The sequence below is a fragment of the Podarcis cretensis genome (assembly GCF_951804945.1).
Source record: "Podarcis cretensis genome assembly, chromosome: 14".
Classification (NCBI taxonomy): domain Eukaryota; kingdom Metazoa; phylum Chordata; class Lepidosauria; order Squamata; family Lacertidae; genus Podarcis; species Podarcis cretensis.
Window position 1 is genome coordinate 53,716,497 of NC_137183.1, and position 22,469 is coordinate 53,738,965.

Below are 22,469 nucleotides of genomic sequence, written 5' to 3' on the forward strand. Positions count from 1 at the left end.
AGGCTGCTTAGGAGAAGATGCCCTCCTCTCCACGTCAGTCTCTCCAGGGGATGGCAGTACCGAATCGCTGGTGCATGCCCTTCTGGTTTGCACCCTTCATAAAGACTTGAGGAATGAGATTATCACCCCTCTTTTATTGTCCATTCCGGGTCGCCCAGCTACTGCCACAGTGTCCTTTCTCTTGGCCAGATCAAGATGAGCAGGTGACAGCAAAGTCTGCAAGCTTTTTAGCTGGGGCAATCAGAATAAGATCCACTATTTGACTATTGATTCAAAACCCTAAAAAGTATTTTATGTAACTGACTTTTTAATTCTATTCTTTGTATATCGTAGTGTTGTTTTATTGCCATGGCCAATAGCTGACACAAATAAAGATTCATTCATTCATACCCTCCAGGGGAATAGCAGAAGCTGCCTTAGACAAGGTTGGGATTTTTGTCCACCTTCCCTGCATTGCCTTCATTCCCTCGCAGAGGTCTTGGGGGTCTTGGGCCCTAAGGGTCTTTTTCCGTCACCTCCTTTTTATTTGCTTCTTTTATTTCTTTCATACCGTTTATATCTGGGTAGGGTTGTCCAAACAAAAAAGTTTTCAGCAGGCGGCAAATAGAGTACAGTGAAGGAACCTGCCTGATGTCAATAGGCAGGGAGTTCCAAAGTTCAGGTGCTGCCACACTAAAATATCAACTTCAAAATGGCAGATGCTGGAGACGGAAGCCAGGATATTCTGTTCTATGATTAAATGGCCTGAAAAATGTTCCAGACTAATGAATGGGCTCTGCCACTGAGCTAAGACCCTTTGCACCCCACCCCAGGGAACCCCTTTTCCAAATTGACCTCTCTGCTGTACATCTACCATGGAACCCCAGTTCAGTCTGGGAGATGGTCTGCAGATTGACCTTTCCCACCCTGGTGCCCTCCAGGTCAACGGTCAGGGATGATGGGAGCCAGGAGTCCAGCAGCATCCGAAGGGCACAACATTGGCTGATCAGATCATTGGCTGACCAGATCAAAAGCATTTAATTAAAAATTTTTTCACAGCCCTTTTGGGGTTGGTCAGAAGCAGCTCTCTGATTCCCATGGCTGCAGGGCAACTGAATTCATATCTATCTCTGTGCACCCATTCTTTAATCAGAATCAGAGGTCAGCAAACTTTTTCAGCAGGGGGCCGGTCCACTGTCCCTCAGACCTTGTGGGGGGCTGGACTATATGGGGGGAGGATGAACGAATTCCTATGCCCCACAAATAACCCAGAGATGCATTTTAAATAAAAGCACACATGTAAAAACACGCTGATTCTTGGACCATCCGTGGGCCGGATTAAGAAGGTGATTGGGCCGGGTCTGGCCCCCGGGCCTTAGTTTGCCTACCCGTGGTCCAGATCCTTCAGTGATGTCTCTGCTGCTGCTTCTTGAACATCACCTTCTGGGATCAGGAGCACCAGACTACATCTCCCCCCCCCCCCCACACACACACCATAGAGTTGGAAAGGACCACGAGGATCATCTGGTCCCCCCCCCCCCGCAGTGCAAGAATATTTTGCCCACAACCCTGAGATCCAGAGTCTCGTGCTCTACCGACTGAGCCGTCCCAGCTCAGTCCTACATGGATTGGAAACGGTCCATGCAATTGCCAGCTCATTTTGACCTGAACTCTAGCTATGTGGAATAGCTGTGCCGGGATAGGGATGCTAGCATTGTCTTAGTCCACATGGTAGGAACAAATCTGAGGTCCTGGGCAGGGCTGTCTTAAGCATATACGGCGCTGGGGTGCAAAGATCTGCCTACCCCCCCCCCAGTTGCCCAGTCCAGACACGCAGGAGGGGGGAGCCAGCCGGCTGCCTCAGCGTCTCACTGGCTCAGTCACCCCCGAACTCACAGCGCAGAGCCACCCGCAGCAGAAGAGCCCACCGCGGCGCACCAGCCGACAGGCGGACTATTCCCCGGACTCAACTCTCAGGCTCCGGACTCTCAGCCTGGCATCCCTGAGAGCCCCGCGCCCAGGTGCCCCGCACCCCTAGCGCCCATGGGTAAGACGGCCCTGGTCCTGGGGTGGAGGGGTGTGGGGAGGACAGTGGCCAGTGGTCTGGATGATGGGAGTCCAACAAGATCTGGCTACAGCTGCACATCTGTTCCCTGCTGAAAAATGGAACCCTGACCTTTGTCTACTCAGGTTGCTTCTTTGTGGTCAGTGACAGTGCTCATGTTCCTTCCACCACAGTTCTAAACTACAGCTGCAGTCTCCTTTTTTTGCGTGTGTGCACAATTTCTAAGTTCTGCATAGATTTGCCCTGTGTCTCCCATTCCACCATGGAGCGCACAGCAGAGGCAACCCCTTTCTGGCTCCAGCCCCCTCCTGTGTTAGTGCCTGTGGGTGTGTCTGGGACTGCCAATTGATTTCCTGCCTTTGCACTCTCTGCTCTCTTGGCACTGCTACAAAGCCACAGTTAGCGATTCCTTTATATATGTATAAAAAAAGAATTCATTAATTGTACGGCTTGCTCTTTTTCTGCTATTTGCTCTTCCTTTCTCTTGAGTGATTCATCAAGGGGGTTGTGCCTGGAAGGTAAAGCAGATCCTCCTCCGAGTAGCAACCAGATACAAAGGAAAAAAAGGCTGTGCCATATCCCCAAGCAGAAGACGAGAGCTTCCCCGAAAATGGCGCCTCTTTGCTTGCCAACAACATCATTTAGGCCCTCGGGGTTCTTTGCTGCACCTGTTACGCTTGATAACTGGCACCTAAAGCCACAGGAAAAATGCCACACCAAGCCCTGTTTGCATATGTGTGACAGCAAGGGATTAGCAGGGAGCGCATAGCTTGGAATTGCCGTGCCTTTTGGATATGAGAGGCCATTAATTCCTCCATGTCTAACATAGATATGCTTGTACTTCTGGGGTTTCTGCCCCTCCCCACGCCATGATTTAAGCGAATGCTTTGGAGTCCCCAATGATTTCTTAAGAATTGTTAAGCTGTTGTTGTTTTTGAACACACTGTCAGGTTAGCATAAATGGCTGGTTCTCTACAGAAATGTGAATTTCATTTTCCCAGTACAGTCATACCTTGGTTTACAGATGCTTCAGGTTGCGTTTTTCAGCTTATGGACCCGCCGAGACCGGGAAGTACCAGAACGGGTTATTTCCGGGTTTCGGGGGTCGCACATGCACAGAAGCCCTAACTCGCACTTTGTGCATGCGCACAAGAAGTGCCGAATCGCAATCCGCACATGCGCAGACACGCCACTGCGGGTTGCGAACGCTGCAGGTCATGAACGTGCATCCCACACAGATCACGTTCGCAACCCAAGCATCCACTGTAGATCCACTCGGATGTGGGTTTTCAGCTGGTGCCTTGTGACCCACAACACAGTCGTGGCCGGGCCCAGATCAGAATTCCAGGAACAAGAGGGTCTGCAGCGCTTCTGTTGGCTTCTGTGGGTTTTCAATACAGCTTCAGCACCATGAAATATAGGGCACCTGTGAAATTCTATGGCACTCTGATGAATTTCATTTCATAGTGACGCCCCTTTAAAATTCAGGACTTCCCCTAAGATTTTGCTGTGATTCCCACATTGGAGGGGGTTGGACTAGATGACCATTTGACCCTCACGGAGGGGAGGGCTCTCAGTGGCTACTTGCCACAATGGCTAAGTGCTGCCTCCACAGGTGCTTCTGAATCCCAATTTCTGGAAACCACAGGAAGGGAGAGGGTCCACTACTGAGGAGCTTCACGGCCAAGTGAAGGATTTGAATTCCCAATTCCTAGTCCTCTTTAATCCACAGAACACCCCTGTGAGGTAGATTAGGCAGATAGAGGCAGTGACTGGCTTCCAATGTCACTCAGTGAGCTTCATAGCTAAGTGGGATTTGTAGCCTGCTCTCCTAAATCCCAGCCAGACACTCTGGATTTTGCATTTGTATGTTATTCTGTGTGAACCACCTGGGGGGCACTGTTTGGGCTTAAAGATGGCATATAAATAAACAAGAACATAACTCTAACCACTAATAGAGTGCAGCGGGTCCATGCCTAACCTCTGTAGACATAGCCAGGCCCCAAACACATCCCACCCCCTAGAGCAGGGGCAGAGAACTTATACATGTCATTAAGCTTTTGCCAGTTTTCTGCCAATTTATCTCTTTGGCCTGTCCCCAGAGTTTATCAGGCTCCTAGTGGCACAATTGCATATGGCCCACAAGAGGCACCTTTCGCCACCCTTTTCTCCCCCAGCGCCTGAAAAGGACCAGCATGGTGCAGCCATGAACTCACCTGCTGCCTGCAGTTATTTTTCCAGTGAGATCCACAAGGGACTTTTCTAGCTAGAGGGATTCCATTTATGAAGCAACATTCATTTGCGCTCTCGTGAGCACCAGGCACCTTTGGAAAGGCAGTAGTCGTTAAGAGTTGGTGCGGTTTTCTTATATACAGTCAAACCTTGGTTCCCCAACACCACCCTTTTTGGAACGTTTCGGCTCCTGAACATCGGAAACCCGGACGTAAGTGTTCCAGTTTCCGAACGTTCCTCAGAACCCGAATGTCCAACGTGGCTTCTGATCTTCAAAAAGCCTAGCTGTCAGCCAGTCGGAAGCTGTGCCTCGGAATTCAAATGTTTCCAAAGTTGAACGTGCTTCCGGAACAGATTATGTTTGACTTCTGAGGTTCCACAGTATACCGCTTGATTCTAAAAAAAAAACAAAAAAAACTCGCCTCAAAGCAGTTTACAAAAAAAAGATAATCAGATTATCAGTATGTAAAATTACCAATAATGTAAAACTTTTTTAAAAAAAAAGTTAAAATAACAATGGACTAAAAACAGATTAGAACTTGCAACTGCTTTGTAAACCTCTGGGTACGCTTGTCTAACTAAGAATGGTTTTAGCAAATGTTGTGTCATTATTCCTGTTGTTATTATTAATAATAATGATAATCAGTTTTAATTAAGCACTAGTCGAATGGCTATTCTCCATTTTGCCTCTTGCTTTTTAATTATCCTATCTTGCAACTGAGTTGCCAGTGGCAGACCTGCAGTAAGAAAACAAAAACAAAAACAAAAAACCACCCCAAACTGCCATCAACTTTATTTATGTTTTGGATTATTAATGCAGCTCATAAAATTCCTCCAGTTAGTTTTGATTGAATTGTTTCTTCTCCTCCTTTTTTTTTCTTTTTTCTTTGGGGTGTGCGATTCTGTCGTTTAATGGAGCGGTAAATAAGAATTTCTGATAATGAGCCCAAGCATCTGTCACAACAACCTGGCTGTGGTTATTAACATTTCCATTAACGGCAGGGTGGGCAGCGATAATACGGAAGCGGCGCAGTTAGAACAAAATAAATAGTTGGTGTCAGGCTGAGTGGGTGTTAATTACTATTTTATTTCGTAACCCCAGAGAGAAGGAGGGAGTGGAAATATATAAATATATAACGACCACGCAGCTGGCGAAGGTCACTGTCCGTGAAGAAAAAGGCCTCAGGAGGAGCAACTAAGGAGGGTTCTCTCGCCTTTCTTGGGTGGCAAACAGTTTATGGCTTCCATTTGCAGCCCGTTAAATGGGTGGGGAGGGAGGAGGCAGCAACTCTCAAGCACCGTGGGCAGAGGTTATGACAAGACCATCTGCAGGCAGCTTGCTGCTTTGTGGTCTCACTTCGACACCCCTGTAAAAGTTAGTTCCTAGCAAAAACGCAAAATAGGCTTAAGTGGGTTCAGAGGAAGCCGCTCAGGCGCCTGGGGTGGCACGCCCAGGGGCAGGGCAAGCCATTCATAGGGGCAGGGCAAGGGAGGAGTGAGACGCCCATAGGGGAAGGGTACACTGCGGGGCCTCCGGAGTCTGCCTGCCTCCTCCCACTCAGCTGCCCTACAGCGGGCAGACCGTTTGGGCAGCATGGAGCCTGTGTGCGCCCAAGCCACCGCCTCTCTTCCAGAAGAGACATGTGGCTCAGGCGCGCTGCAGGCCCTGCGGTAAGTGCTGCCCAGCATTTTGTGACCCCCCTCAGTGGTGACACCCAGGGCGGCTTGCACCTGTTGGGATGCGTCTGGGGAGACAGGGGCAATTGGCAGGCCCCCTGCTGGCTCCAGCCCTCTGGCCGGCAGCCAGGCGAACTCCAGTTCTCGGAACAGCATCAAAAACTGCGACTCAAGCCTCAGAGACCTTTAGGGACTGAGCACGCAAGCCAGCAAAGATAAGAACTCTTTGCAACAGAAGTAGCGGACAGAGGCATATGTAAGCATATTTATAAGCATTTATTCAGCAGCAGGACAAAGGAAAAACATGTCTGATTCCCTTCGTGTCCAAGCAAACAGCAGCATAGGCAAAAGCTGTACACAACGGAAGTCCCCAGCAGACTGTGCTGGAAGGAAACAGACATGTGACATACAACAATTCCACATGCCTGTTCTAAAGGTGGAACAGAATTATATCCTAACAGCACCCACCACCCACCTCTTCCTCCGCCCCTGCCCATGCCCTGGTCTGCATAAAGATGTGCGAGCAGGCCATCCCTTGTGCAAGGAGCAAATGGACCCAAGGAGCAGCTGGTCTTACAGATGCCACACAAGTATCTTAAAGCAGCAGCTTTGATATCTAGCTCCGGATGAGAATACTGTTTCAGACCAGGGCTGGCTCTGCTGTGATGGAATTCTCCCCCAGGAAATCACATCCCTGTGCACAGAAAGCTAGCAAGTCAACGGAAAAGCCTAGGCTAGGAGTTTTCTCCCTAGCTTTCTAAGTGTGGGGGTTTTCTTTCATTTGGTATGGAAGAACACTTAGTCTCATGCAGTAGCGTAGCATGGGGGGTGCAGGGGGGCCGGCCGCACTGGGCACAACATCTGGGGGGGCGCTCGCCGCCTCCGGAGTCGCCGAAGAGCGCAGGCTGTAGCAGAGCCCCATGTCTCGTGGAACCGATCAGCTGTGCGCGCGTCCGGGCTGAAGGCGTCCGGCAGGCAGCGGCTCTCAGCGCTCGCCGTGGTCCCCGCACGTCAGGGTCACGGAGGGCGCGCCAGGCAGCCCCTCCTCACAGCCCCGCTGCCGCCACTGCTGCTGCAGCTGCTGGGCCATGTTGCATTTTCCTCGCCTCTCTGCCCTCCTCCTCCTCCGGGCAAGCAGCGGCGTTTGGGCAGCAGCGCCAGCGGCAACTCACCTCAGATCACCTGACACGGACCCGTCGCCCCGCAGTGGCTACCTTACCGTAAATACCCCAGCCCAGGCAGCAGCAAGAAGAAGCTGGCAGCTGCGGCAGGTTAGGGGTTGGGGCGCAAATTACTTGCCTTGCCCCAGGTTAGGGGGTTAGGGGCGCAAATTACTTGCCTTGCCCTGGGTTAGGGGGCGCAAATTACTTGCCTTGCCCTGGGTGCTGACAACCCACGCTACGCCGCTGGTCTCATGCCTCTTAAGTACTTTTCAATATATATATATATGATAAAACTTTAGGCTTATTGATAAAAAACAGAAAAGCTATTTTAAAATATTCAAAACATGCTTAAAACAACAGTAGCTAAACAGTCATAAAGCACATGTAATGTCTGGATAGGTTTGCAGAAACAATAAGTTTTAAGAAGACCCCGAAAAAAGTTCAGTGAAGGCACCTGTCAATAGGCAGGGAGTTCCAAAGTGTAAGTGCTGCCACATTAAAGGATTTATTTCTTGTAAGTTCAGCGCAAATATTATGTGCCACTTGTAACTATGCCGGTTCAGCAGATCAGCACAGTCGAGTGGGCACCTGTGGGGTAAGGCGATCATGTACGTAAACTGATCCCAAAACATTAATAGCAACACCTTGAACTTGGACCAGTAGCAAAGTGGCGACCAGTGCAGATCTCTGAGCAGAGGTGTTATGTGCTGGCATGGCCTCACTCCTGTCAGCAATTGTGTTGCAGCATTCTGCACTCGCTTCAAGTTCAAGGGAAGCCCCTCTTGGAGCACATTGCAGTAATCCTGTCCTGAAGGGTTGGGTGAACTATTGCCTGAAACTGACAAAACACACACAATAAAAACAGAACAGCCAGGCAGAATCCAACCCCCTATTTGTTATCTCTCCCTTTTGAATGCAAGCCCCCAGCAGAAAGTGTTACAGCTCTTCCGGCAAGTGTTCGAGGAGACCTCTGTGCGAAATGAATTCCTCAATTCAGGGGCCACCCCATGATGCAGACAGCGCTGTCTCTGCATCCTTTAATTCATTCTGAATGCATTGCCTCCTGCTTTTAAAAGCATTCTGCGTGCACTTTTGGTGCAGAATGTGTTTCCTGCTTTCAACACTCTGTTTGTTTAAAGGAGTGGGCAAGGTTTCCAAAGACTTTGTAAGAGGCAAGAGCAGCTTCTGGGGAACACAACTTGTGTGCCTTCTTCTTCTTCTTCTTCTTATTATTATTATTATTATTATTATTATTATTATTAATTATACCAGCCTATACTCGGAGGTGTCAGGGTGGTTCACAGAATAAAATCACAATCTATAAAATCAAAATAAGAACAATAACGCAATAACTCGCCCCCACCGCAGCCTGAATCCTCCCTCCCAACTCAAGATGCCAGCTCTGACATTCACTTCTCATTCTCTTTCTCTGCCGTCTCTGTTCCCTCTTCTCTCTTCCTCCAGCCCCAGCAATGCCTCCCCAGAATATCCAGATAAGTGCGCTCTCCGCAAGCCAGCTAGAAGTTGCCTGGGACCCTCCGCCAGTCGACAGCCAGAATGGGAATATCCAAGGCTACAAGGCAAGTGCTCTGTTCGTGTGTCCACTACTGCAAATCTTCTTCCTATTGTCATTTATATTTCCAACTTTCATAAGACTTGGGCATGGAAATGGCAGCCGGCTGTTCCTCTCTGCTGCAGCCTGGTCACTTCACATGTGGCATGACTCAGATGCAAGAATAGAGGTGCCTGCAACAGGCAACTTGCAGCGACTTAGAATCACAAAGATCATAAAGAAAGTGCATGAGCAACATGCAGATCCCCAACAACTGGTATCTGACCAACTCGAGCCACGATGATGGATTTAGACTCTCTCCAACAATTAGCTCTGATAAATGGAATTTTTCCTCAATCCCTTTTTCCTTTTGTGCCTTTTCAGTGGTAAGTCTTTGCACAGGACCTGGAGATTACCATTGCAGTGTGGCACATCTGATCTGGATAATGGCAGAGCGGAGACTGGGGCCAGTTCCTCCTTGTCCAGAAAGGGAGCAGCTGGTATGCCAGCCCCAGTTGGGGGTGGGGTGGGCACAGCAGCATAGCTAGCTGCTCGGGCGCCCAGGGCAGTACAAATACCCTGCACTGGAGGGCGGGGCTGTCAGAATCGGGGCAGTCGAAAGGCCAGCTGGCTCAGCCCCAGCTGGAGCGTCTCCCTTCAGCCTTGCTGCTACGGAGATCCCTCGACCTCTACTCCGACGTGATCAGTGACTCAAGCTTGCAGACTTGTGCACACTTTACTCAGCAGTGTAAGCTGCACAACAGAAGAGGCTTGAGGCTGTAAACACATACTAAACTACGCATTTATTATACATAAATCAGGACAAAGAAAACATGGCATCTCTCCTTGCCGTCTTCTCGGAGAGAGACTAAAAACAAAAGCGTTACAGAGCGGAAGGTTCTGCTCACGCCATCAATCTGTGCTGGAATGTAAACAGACATGTGACACACAACAATCCCATGTCTGCAGCAAAGGGTGGAATGGAATCCCAACAGGGGTAAGCCAGGGCAGAGCATGCTGCACAGAACCTCCACAGAGTCCGCCAGCCCCATGTTGCCGTTTTGGGCAGCGCGGAGCCTGCTGGTGCCCGAGCCACCGCGTCACTCCCCAGGAGAGACGTGTGACTCGGGTGCACTGCAGGCCGGGCCCCATAGTCACCCCCCTCTGTGATAACACCTGGAGCAGCCCACACCCACCGCACCCCACTTCCTACGCCACCGGGTGGGCACACTCATGGCTGCCACCTGTATATCCATTAGTGGCGCTAGATCTAGGATCATACTCAATATTTCTTCTTTATTTATATTTAATACTATTTATTGCATTTGCATCCCATGTTTCTTTCCTGGGAGCTCAAGGTGGCGTACGTGTTTCTCACCCAACTTATTTAATCCCCACAACATCCCTGTGAGGTAGGTTAGGCTGAGAGAGACCATCACTGGCTTCTAGGGTCACACAGCGAGCTTCACAGCCGAGTGGGGATTTGAACCCAGGTCTCCTAGGTCCTTAATTAATTAATTATTTCCCAACTCCCCCCCCCCACACACACTGAGCTTAAGTTGGCATAAATAGATCTCTACCCTCAATTTATCCTCACAACACCCCTGTGAGGTCGACTATACCGAGAGGCAGTAACGGGCCCCCAAGGTCATCCAGTGATCGTCACAGGCAAGTGGGGATTCGAACCCGGGCCTCTCCCAGGTCCTAGTCCAATGCTCTAGCCACTTGGCCCTGGCTCTGTTGCAGTTCTGTTGCTTTGAGAGGCCACAAGCAGCCTGCTGCTTGCAAGCCCTGCGACTTGGCTGGCGCTCATTGCCTGGCTCATTCCCCCCCCCCCACCTGTGTGTCAGAGCAGCAAATGGAGCGAAGCTGAGCCAATGGAAATGATCTGGCATCGCCTCTTGGCAGGAGCAAGCTACCTGCTATAACAATTTGTGTGTTTTCCGCTTTTGTTTGTGCACAGGCTGTTCTAATCGCTTGGCTCGTAGCACCAAGGCAGAGTCTTGGCTGGGCTCTCGGGTCAGGCTCCCAGTTTGTGCAGGAGAGGATCAATTAACTGTTACACCCATTTGTGGCTGTCCCACAGCCAAGGTGGGGTTCCTGCTGGGGTGTCGTTAGGGGGGGAAGAGAGTGTTTGCAGTTTTTCCACCAGGCACTGAAAAGGCCACAGATGTGGCGTGGTCATGAGAGCAGCCCTAGGGGTCCATCTAAGAGAGCATCCTATCTCTCACCATGGCAACCAGGTGCATCCTGAGAAGCACACAAGCAGGGTGGCTGGGTAGTAGCCCCACCCTGAGTTGCCCCCTCCCCCACACTGATATTCACAACCCTTGTGGCTAGTAATTCTTCTTCTTCTTTGGCGATCCCTCGTAGCCGATTAAGATTGTCTTTCATAAACACGGTTTTAACAATGAGTCCGTAAGTGACTGTGGAGGCCAATTCTGGATCCACACGTCCTTCCACAGTGGGGACATTTGTTTCTGGGCGGGAGTTGATCACAGTGTGGATTTGCCAAGCGTGCCTTCCTCTTAGCACGTTTTCCCCTTGCGTCCTGAGTTGAGTGACTTCAAAGCCCATGACACCTTTGGTAAAGGCTGTTCTCCTTGTGGCTAGTAATAGCCATGGCTAGACCTCTTCGCCTCCACAAATTTGCCTAATCTTATCTTAAAGCTACATCTTGGAAGTTGAATGTTGGAAGATTCAGGACGGCAATTCGCACAGTGCATAGTTGAGCTGTGCAACTCACTCGCACAATAAGTGATGATAGCCACCAGTTTGGATGGCTTTAGAGGAGGACTGGACAAATTCCCAGAGGAGAGGACTATGAATGGTGACTAGCAATGGCGATTCCATGGTTGGAGGCAGCAAAGCTTCTGAATATCAGTTGCTGAAAACCACAGGTGGGAGAGCGCATGTGGTTGGCCACTGTGAGAACAGGAGGCTGGACTAGATGGGGCATTGGACGGATCCAGCAGGGCTCTTCTGGTGTTCTTATATTAATTTGCAGCTAGAATTCCATAAATCAGTTACGCCTTTTGCCTGGCCTGAATCTCTTGCTGCTCAGTTTCAATAGATGACCACAATCATTATGGGATGAGAGAGGGAGGAAGACACTTATCCCCTGCTTTCCACCTTTCCATTTCCTTCAAACTATGTCGAATTTTATTTGCTCCTTACCGGAAGTCCAATGGACACAGCAAAGAGAGAGAAAGAGGTTCAAAAATCATTAATTTATAACATGTTGTGGGGGGTGAGTTAGAGGCAGCAGAGGAACAGATGGCAGCTTTAGAGAGGCAGGGTAAAAATCCACATTAAGTAACCCCTTGTCTTCCAATTAGGTTTACTACTGGCAGGAGGAGAGTCAGAATGACACAGAAAAAGTGAAGGTCCTTTTCCACCCGGAGACAAGCATTCGGCTGAAGAACCTCACCAGTTACTCTAAGTACTTGATCTGCATCTCTGCTTTCAACGCAGCAGGCGATGGGCCAAAGAGCAGCCCTGGGCAAGGCAGGACCCACCAAGCGGGTAAGGATGCCACTGCCATGTACGAAGCATGGCGAAGCTGGAACCTCTATTGCATGACCTCCAACTCTGTGTGTTCCCCTCTGGGTTTTAAATAGAAGGCTGCCAAAGCCACACATCCTTGGAATGTCATAACGACCAGACATAAGGATGAAGCCTGCCTCAATAACCCAGGACCTTTTCCAGAATGTCTGACTCCTGCCCTGTCCTCAAAGCCGAATGCTCTCCGATATTACACAGCATTTTGGGGGGCATTTACCCAACTACTTCTGATGTCCCATTGCACATGGGCAATGGGACATCAGAGCTCCTCAAGCTTCCTTTGCCAATCCGCTGCCCACCAGTGGCTGGGACAGATGGGAATTCTCGGTCAATACTTATGGAAGCCACAAGATTGGCAAAGGCTGCCTTAGAGCTATACACCCGCCATTCCAGACACCCATTCTACGTGCAGTGGGGGGTTGAAATCACACTGATCTGACATCCACTCCTAGGACGAGTGGCCTTCATAATTTTTGCACAGATTGAGGCTACACATGTCAAACATGTAGCAGACTGTGCCAGAGCACTTCCGATCAAACCCACCCACAGCCCACAACAACAAACGTTTATACTGCTACAGCTCTGCCTGCATTGTTGTTGTTGTTTAGTCGTTTAGTCGTGTCTGACTCTTCGTGACCCCATGGACCAGAACACGCCAGGCACTCCTGTCTTCCACTGCCTCCCGCAGTTTGCTCAAACTCATGCTGGTAGCTTTGAGAACACTGTCCAACCATCTCGTCCTCTGTCGTCCCCTTCTCCTTGTGCCCTCCATCTTTCCCAACATCAGGGTCTTTTCCAGGGAGTCTTCTCTTCTCATGAGGTGGCCAAAGTACTGGAGCCTCAGCATGTGCCTGCATAAGGCTCCTTATTTTATTTATTTATTTATTTATTTATTTATTTATTTATTTATTTATTTATTTATTTTCCTTCTAAGACAGCAGAGAGGAAATCTGTGGCTCTCCAGATGTCATGAACTACAACTCCCATCATTCCTGACGATTGGCTTTCTTGATCTAGGGCAGATGGGAGCTGTGGTCCAAGGACTTCAGGAGAGCTGTTGGTCCCCCCCCCCCCAATGTTCTGAGGCCTCCAAATACAGAAAGGGAGCAAGGTTTTTAGACTTTTAGATGTCAAGCACTGAACAGTCGCAAGGCAGTTTCACTTGGCAAGTGAGATTAATGGATTTTGTTTTTTTTAAAAAAGAGGTGGTGCTTTGGGATCTTCTAACTAAAATTACTGCTGCAAAAGGCACCGAAGCAGACTAGACTACAAAGAGGATTCTGCCGTAGGCCATGTTCCCATCTGACATGCCACAGACACAGCTGTGTATGCTGGTTTACTTCATGTCCATCTTTTATCTACCCCCCAAACCATCTTTGATCGAAACTGAGAAAAAGAACGACCAGTAATGTGTGTGCAGCCGTAGATTATGAGCAATGTCATGGGCTGGAAGGGGAGCTGCCATCTTCCTGCCCCTAAGTGTTTCTGCTGATGTTCATCCGTCTTTCAGCTCCAAGTGTCCCCAGCTTCCTGGCTTTCTCAGAAATCACTTGCTCCACCGTCAACGTGTCTTGGGGGGAACCAGCTGCAGCCAATGGCCTTCTGCAGGGTTACCGGGTGATCTATGAGCCTTTGGCTCCAGTGCAAGGTAAGAGTGCCCGGGAGAGATCAGTGGGCCCAAATGGGGAAGAGAGACGCACATTGCAGTTGTGTGTCTCGTCTCCCAATATACAGTATATGTCCACCCACCCCTTTGTACATCTCCATTAACTGTGGTTTGCTATGACCTCATGGATGGAGAAACATGCATTCAAAAGATTGATTCAGCTTTAATTTTTCATTGTATCTCTCTCTGTATTCCCCCCCCCCCCATTTCCAGAGACCCCCAAAGAAGTGGGGGCCCACCCTGAGTTCTTTTCTGTTGAGATTTTTTCTGCTCAGGTGACTTTCACTTGCAGTCCCTGTTTATGGATTCTTGAATGTTTATGAGATGTTGCTTTTAACCTGAGTCATAGATGACAACAAAGAACACTGCAGCTGGTTTTCACAGCTTGCTCTAAAACAGCTTGAAATGTGCATTATTTGGGGGGGGGGTCTTCTTCATCTCTAATTTCTCTGATCAGTTAAATAACACCCCCTCCGGAGACACTGGGTGATGTCCAGTGTGATTTTCCTCTGTTGGGGCATTTGAACAATAATATGTCTCTGAATTAAAATATTAATTAGAAAGAAAATTTGAACTAGACTTGTTTCTTTTCTTTCTTTCTTTAGTTTTAGCCAATAAAAGCTGAGATAAATATCTTTAATATAACATAGTAATAAACTAAAGAGATGGATGATAGCATGGCAGATGTAATGCGCTCTGAAAAGTTTGATCCAACCAGCTTCTGTCAGATTTTAAATGAACTCTTGTGTTGTCCAAGGAGTTTGACACTTTTCGGGAAACTTTGAATATAACACAGCAGTCAAGAAGGCAAATGTAATATGGGGGGGGGGGGGAAGCATTTTTCAAGAGACTGAAAATATTTCTTTTTAAAGAAACTACTATTATGCCACTCTTAAAATCACCTTTAAAACTCCAGGCAACTGGCCTTCTCAACAGCCCTTCCCCACTGCAGGGAGGTGGGACAGATTCAGATGGTCCGCCACCACCACTTATTGGATCCAAATGGTTTCCAAAGAGTGGTAGGAGATGTTTTATCCCATGTTGATGGCCTTCCAGCTGATTCCCTGGTGGCCTGCTGGAATGCGGAGTTAACCAGGGCTATTGACTTCCCTCGACAATTGCATGGATGGCCCTGTGATTTTCCCTGGAGCTGATGGCGATGAAACAATTGCTAAGACAGCTAGAGTGCCTGTGGAGGAAAACTTATTCTGAATTGGACTGAACACAGGTTAGAGCTCAACGTCGAGCCTACCAAGTGGCGATAGCGACAGTATTGTATCTGCAGATGCCTGTATTGCATCTGCAGAAAATAAATGTAGCCTATAGACCTTAAGCTCTCAGGCTTAAAATCTAAAACACTAGAGACATTCCAGAAGGAGAAAAGATGCTTAGACACAAGAATCAAGGCTGTGCGCACACAGCAGTTTAGAATGGATAGAGTGCTTCCTCCTTGAGCACATTTTTCGTGTCCCCCACATGGCAGTGTCCTCATCCAAGTGGCAACCTGCTCTTTCCACCCATTTATTTCAGATTTTCGCAATCCATGGATACTGCAATTTGCCCAACTGTGGACATACTGAAGCACATTGTGGGGGCAGTTTGATTTGGTTTTTTGACATGAGTGGTGATGTTTTGCTGGGGGCTGGAACTGAGCGAGGGTGGGGAACTACTCACTGAGGAGAGGGGACGGCAGCACGCAGTGTGACTTCATCACACCATTCCCCACCCACTAGAGTGGACGGGACACACATAGACTACATTCACACGGCAGTTTATTCCATTTCTACGATGTTTCCCTGTTAATTTCTCCATTGCCTTTGGGCTTCTGCGCGACGTAACAGCCGCTTTTAGAAAACTATTGGAAAATAGCACATGTCTAGTGCTCATTTCCATGTTCTTTGATTTTTAAAAAATCCTTTTGCAGCCACCTTAACCCAGAAAATCACAGAATTGAAGTGATGAAATCTGGGGTGGTATTCACAAGGGACACACAATAATAGTTCAGCCATCAAAGACCAAGGAAAAGAGGTGGCCATCTAAAGCTATCAAGAGATGGGCACCTGACTCTTCCCTATAGGGAGGGAATTCCACAGATTTGGAAGTCATTGCAGAGAAGGCTGTATTCAAGTCATCACCCCCACACCTTCAATAGCACCCTAAGAAGAACTCTCCTGCTGCAGATCATAACAGCCTGACTGGCACATAGGGGAGGAGGTGCTCCTGCAGGTATTTGGGGCCCAAGTCATTTAGGGCTCCAAACACCAAGGTGAGCACCTTGTACTGTGCTCCGAAGCAAAGAGGCAGCCCGAACAGGCTCCATGCTCATCCTAACAGATGCTCCAGGCAGCACCCAAGGCTGCAACTCAGTGTGGCAGGTCTTAACATTCTTGTGTTTTCGTATTATCCCTTTATACCCATTCCTCACTGAAAGGCCTGACTCCAACACAGCACCTACCTGTGGGAAATGTTAACACAACTACATCAGTGGGTTATGCATCTGAATTATTCACAGGCAAATTCAAACAAAAATCCTTGGGGGGGGGGGACTTACCTAGGCTCCATTCACCTTCCTCTTCCACAGGGGTGGGTGGGGGGTTAAATTGAACATGAATAAATTAATCCAATCTGAAAGGTCAGAAGATTTTCACTCCTGTTGCTTTGCTGTCTATGGATGAGGCATTGGTCAACAGAGGTTTGGCCTGGTGAATTTATTTTCCCCAGGAGTGATTTGAAAGAATGATTGGCCCAGAGGCCCCAGGTGAAGACAAGCTGGGTTGAATGAGCTACTGCTTACAATCCCCTAAACTCACCTCTTTCCTCCATCCTAATGTAATTAGTGAGGTAGTCTCCAGCCTCTTGGTAATTTCCCAATTGCGCTGTAAGATTTTTTCCCCCTCCCCTTCTTGGTGCCCACTTATCAAGCTTAAAGTCTAATTACACTTATCTGTGCTGAAAATTGGCCATTATCGCTCCTTAAATTCCCACTAATTGTAAGAAATACTTCCTTAGCAAATGGCTAGATAATTTTCACTGGTAATCTAGACAGGATAAGCTCCACTGCTCCACTGCCTTCCTCTTTTCTTGTTAATACATTTAACACTCTTGTCTTATTTTTTATTCCCCCCCCCGCCCCCCATCTGGATGGCTCTGTTCCAGGGGTGAGCAAAGTGGTGACCGTGGGTATCAATGGTAATTGGCAGCGGTGGCTAAAAGTCAGAGACCTCACCAAGGGCATGACCTACTTGTTCCGAGTACAAGCCAAGACCATCACCTATGGGCCAGAGCTGCAAGCCAACATCACAGCTGGGCCAGCAGAGGGTAAGTGAGACACGGGGAACGTGCCAAGGCAAGGGAGGCAAGAGGGGGGAGACCGAACAGAGCCCATTGCATTAATGCAGCACCCAGCAGCAAGGAAGGTGTTCAAAAGGCATTTTCAAGCCAGGGGAAAGTTAAGCGGCAAGGCATGATTTCATGTCCTCATTCACGGACAGTGGCAATGTCCAGGTGTCTCTACATAAGAGGCCTCAGCCCACAGACTGGTTGGGGGGGACCCTACCACATGGGTCATTTTCCCCAAACTGAACCCAACTGACAATCGACTTGTGTTACTGGTCCTCACTCTATTGTGGCTTTTGGATTCATCCCTCCACCCCCCCCCAACAAAAAAATCCTGAATTCCACAATCCGTATAAATTAGGCAAATTTGCATATTTTGCATTAATACTGGCTTATTCTTATTATTTTTGCATATTCTGGCACTGCTACTAACAAAGATGGCAGACCTAAGTAGGGCTCTGAATCGCTGCCACTGAAAATTGGAGGAAAATTAACAAATAAATCCTCCAGCTTTCTGGCTCCTGGCCCCTCAACAGTTATCCTGCACATTCAATCAAATCTTTGTAGCTGTAAAGGCTTGGAAATGACCTGGCCCCTTTTTCTAAGGGAGTCTGAGTTTCTCAGGAGGCCATTTGGCAGAGATGGGCAGTGGCCTTCATGACACACCAGTCCAGGCTCCACAGTGCAGTTGTCTTCCCACAGTGAACACAGGGCTGTCCTGTCTGCTCATGGCATGACCCAGCCTGGGTGGTGCAGAGCCTGTTAATGGGAGAATCGAGAACAGAGTAGCTGTACCAGGTAACTCTCTTCTTGAATGAGGCATCTGTTTGCCAGAGGCTTCCTGATTTTTCATGTCTCCAAAGTGACTGGACCACATGGTAGCAGTGGCGTAGCGTGGGTTGTCAGCACCCGGGGCAACGCACAGAGAAACGCACAGAGAAACGCAAGAAAATTTGGATTCATTTATCCAAGACGCATGTTGAAAAAGAAACACAAAAGAATTGAATGATACAGACTTCCAACAGATTTATATTCCTTAAAAAACCGAGCTGAAGAAGGCATTCACTCCGAAACAGGGCCCTGTCCTGGCCACCACTACTGAGTCGTACATCTAATTCATACTCCGGATACTTCTTCTTGGCCCTGTTTGATTCTTTATTCTGACTTTATATAACATGGACTCTTTTTGACTGCCATTGAGACTTATATAAAACAATTGTTGTGTACTAGCATTTTATGTACCTTTATACTATATCACTGCATATTTGAAACCACATTATTTCTACACTTAAACGTTGTGTTTAAATTTACTATTATTTTAAAACTGTCGCACATATACGTTGTGTTCAAATTTACTATCAGTTTAAAACTGTTATTCTTAGCAGAATATACACGTTTTTCTTTTCAACTCTCGAGTAGGAATTATTCCTTGTATTGAAACCTTTGGCCAGAGCTCTTGGTATATCCTTTTCAGTGTACTTCTAACAAGCACCCGGGGCAAGGCAAGTAATTTGCACCCCCTAACCCGTGGATTTGCGCCCCCTAACCCTAACCCCCAGATGTTGCGCCCGGTGCAGCCGGCCCCCCCTGCACCCTCCACACTACGCCACTGCATGGTAGAAATGGCTGTTCCTTTCACCCTGCCTCATGCTTGCTCTTTCCATTTCACCCCTCCCTATAGGCTCTCCGGGTTCCCCTCAGCACGTGCTGGTTTCAAAAACAGCCTCTGGACTGACTTTGTACTGGACTGAGGGAGTTCCAGGAAGCCGACCCACAACTGGCTACATCATCGAAACCAGACCGTCAGGTAGGCCACAGAAATGGAGAAAGAGAGCGTGCAGATCATTTGATCCCTAAAAAACATGGTCTGGGGTGGGGTGGGAGCACGGAAGATGGGAGGGGGGAAAGTTGGGGAGGGGGTCATATCTTCTCACATTTTGACAAGCTCCAAAACATTGACATCTGGATGATTTCTCCTTTCACACTTGACCCCACACGACCTCTGGCTTACCCATCCTGCTTCTTGTGCCACTGCTTTCCCTCAGAGAAAGCCGCTCTTTAATGTTCAATTGGAACAACCGGAAATTCAGGTTTTCTCCAGATTGATGTCTGCTCCAATTTAGCACCAAAGAGTGAGTTTCCCTGGGAAAAGGAGCAGGGCAAAGGGGAAACCCCTCAGACCCGTGCTTTTCGGCACATGACAATTGGCAGTGTGGACAAGCCCTCACTTTGGCCTGCCTCCGGCTAGGAGGACGGCACCTTAGCTGCGACCATTTGGAATAGCTCCTCTCCTGGCTTGGAGCCACGATTCCTTCCTGCTCGGGGCAGATTCTCATGAGTTGCAAGGGAGGCTAAGTGCCAGCCCTGACTTGCAGGTCTTTAGGTGACATAACCCAGGAAGAAGGAATAAAAGGTTTCTCATTGGCTACCAGCCTTGGTGACTCTGCTCTGTCTCCATAGTTGGAGGCAGTAATGCTTCTGAATGCCAGTGGCTGGAAACCACAGGAGGGGAGCGGGCTTTTGTGCTCGGATCCTGCGTGTGGGTTTCCCATTGAGGCATCTGGTTGGCCACTGTGAGAACAGGATGCTGGACTAGATGGGCCATTGGCGGATCCGCCATAGCTCTTCTTGTGTTCTCCTTGCTCAGTTTTCAATTATTTCAACAAGGTTTGCAAAGGAGAAGGTTCTGCTGGACCAGAGCCCAGGCCACCCATGAGGCGAGGTGAGGCAGTTGCCTCAGGCAGCAGATGTGGCCTCCTCTGCTGCCTCTTCTGCACCTACCTGCCCTCCTTGCTGCCCTCCACCTTCTCCATGCACAGCTATGGTGGTGGGCAGAAATAGAGGCATTTTCTGTTTAGCCCAAAGCGACAAAACGTCCTGGGCTGGGCCTTCCATCATCTGCAAAGTCTTGGCAGCTTCCTCTGGCCCCCCTGGGTCATATCCATTGTTCAACGCTGTATCCATTCTCTGTGCCAGACCTGCTGGTATGTCGTGCGTCGTCTCACTTGGAGACAGTTGAGAGAGTCCTTCCAGTGAGGTTCTCAGTTACATTAGCACAGCTTTGTGCAGCCTGGACCCACTCCACTGCATCTGCAAACAGATTGGGCGAGGAGGGCATAGAAAGAGAGAGCCCCTCGCTGGGCCTAACAACTGAGTCTCTTAATTCTCCCACAGATTATTTTAATCCCGTTCATGCCGCCATAATAAACGAATGAGGCTGTTTGTGCGCTGGGATTCCTATTCTTCCTTTCAGGCAGAATCTGCAGAGAGCGTGAAATGCGATCCAGGCAAGGGGAGGATAATAATTGGATCTCTGGCTTATTTCACACATGCTTCGGCTTCATTAAAACGTTCTGCATCTTGCTCAGTTTTGCCCCTCCTGTGCTTTTGTGTAGAGTTTTTCTCTCTCTCTCCGAGTTCAGAGCTCAGCCGGAGAGAAGAGGCAACCGTTCTCCTCCCTGAGTCACTGCTCTACAACTAACGCTGGAGATTATGCTGCACCTTTGCTGCATCTTTGCTCCTGGACAGTGATGTGTTGCCCTGAGCGGGAGGCAAATGGCTGACCCAGACCAGCTCTCTTTGTATATAAAACCCCAGAGGGGGGAAGGGCCTCTGTGTTTGTGCAACCACAATCAAGGCGTCTTAATAGGCAAATGAAAAGCGTGAGCACTTTGTCAATATTTAAACAACTTACCATTACCTTAGGGTTCCACATCTCAGCTGTCATCTATTATAGGCCTCATTACCCTAAACGTTAAATGCTGCATTCTCTCTTTTTTTTCCTCCTCCCAACTGCTGCTGTAGCTCTCAGCCAGGGAACTGAAAATGCACTGCGAAACCATGCTGGGTGTTACCTCCAGTTGCTTCAACCTGACAAGCGTTCAGTGTTTTTCTCACTATCAAAGGGGTCCTTTGCCATACTATTTTTTTTTAAAGAAAGCCCTCAAGCTATGCCTATTTGTTTGTTTGTTTGTTTGAGCTCACCCAACTCCAGAGAATCTGGCTGGGCGAGCATATTTTAAAAGATAGAAAACAAACAGATGAAGGTGTTTTTTTAAAAAACCCTCAAACTGAGGTCTGATGCCTCCACCAGAAATTTTTCCTGCTACTGATTACCAGCCAGCCAAGTAAGAAAACCTTACAGCTGGGGCAGAAGGGGCAATACAGATGGGCAGGGCCAGATGCAGCCCCCTGAGAAGTACCAGCTGCTCCTGCCCCAGATTGCTGGACCTGCTCCAACAGCTAGAAGGCGCAGGATCAGAACTGCAAGCAACTCTTTACTGCCAATATCCAGCAGTGAAAGGTGACAGTCTCTGATTGCCAATCCAGAAGTAAGGGAATATCAGAGGATCATAGAACTGTAGAGTTGAAAGGGACTCAAACCCCTGCAGTGCAGGGTATTTTTGGTTGTGCCAACAGGACCAAGAGGTATCGATCCATTGTGGAGGTGGCTAAGAAACCCAGCCAGCAGCCTTCCATTCCACCCAATGGGTTGATGACCATGACCTGCTACAGCTTTAAAAAAAAATGCCCTGGCTTTGGTGAGGCTCCAGTAAAGTAGCAACCAAGAGTGCCTGTTGGCACAATCCCCCTATTTCATTGCTTCCACTTATTCCATCTCGAATGTGGATGCAAACCAGCAAGAGCCAGTCAAATGCAAAGTCTCTGCCTCTCTGCCTCATCCCTGTGCCACAACGGCCACCCCCCACCATCCCTGCCTTGTCCCACCCTCTGGCAGCATATCAACAGTTTGCCAGCCTTCGCTTGGCATCTGGTCTGTGTCATAAACTCAGCCTTTCCTTCTTAAAAACAAATTAACCCCGGTTCTTGTCGGGCCCTTCTGGGGCGGCAGGGGGAGCGACATTTACAGCACAGTCTCTCCGACCCCAAAAAGCAGGGCAGGGAAATCCCTGGTGGTGCGTGTGTAAGAGAGGGCTCTCCAGCTGCCCCCATCTCCTGCTCCAGCCTGGCAGGCATCTGTTAGTGACCTGCACGCCATCAGGTCTAGGAGCCTCTGTGGGTTGACTGGCAGTTTGCTTCAGCCCAGAGCACCTGACTAATTGTCCGTGAAATCGCGCTCTTGTGTCGGGGCCGCGTCTGTTCTAACACCTGCAGCTTGTGCGGCGCCTGCTGCTCACCCCCTCTGAAGGATTAAAAAAGCACACAGTGCAGGAGTGCTTCTGAGGCGCCGGAAAAAGAGCGTGAGAACTCCAAAAGAGCCTTTGGAATCAGGCC

General features: G+C 48.8%; 1 protein-coding gene across 8 annotated transcripts in view; it reads left to right on the forward strand.

Moving 5' to 3' along the window:
- SDK1 (sidekick cell adhesion molecule 1) overlaps window positions 1-22,469 on the forward strand; it is a 659,529-nt gene that overhangs the window by 608,415 nt on the left and 28,645 nt on the right. For all 8 annotated transcript variants that reach the window (XM_079953648.1, XM_079953647.1, XM_079953646.1 and 5 more), the window contains 5 exons: window positions 8,581-8,696; window positions 12,007-12,193; window positions 13,743-13,880; window positions 17,055-17,216; window positions 18,916-19,041. In XM_079953648.1, the coding sequence (XP_079809774.1) occupies window positions 8,581-8,696; window positions 12,007-12,193; window positions 13,743-13,880; window positions 17,055-17,216; window positions 18,916-19,041 (729 nt within the window). The remainder of the gene's footprint in view (window positions 1-8,580; window positions 8,697-12,006; window positions 12,194-13,742; window positions 13,881-17,054; window positions 17,217-18,915; window positions 19,042-22,469) is intronic.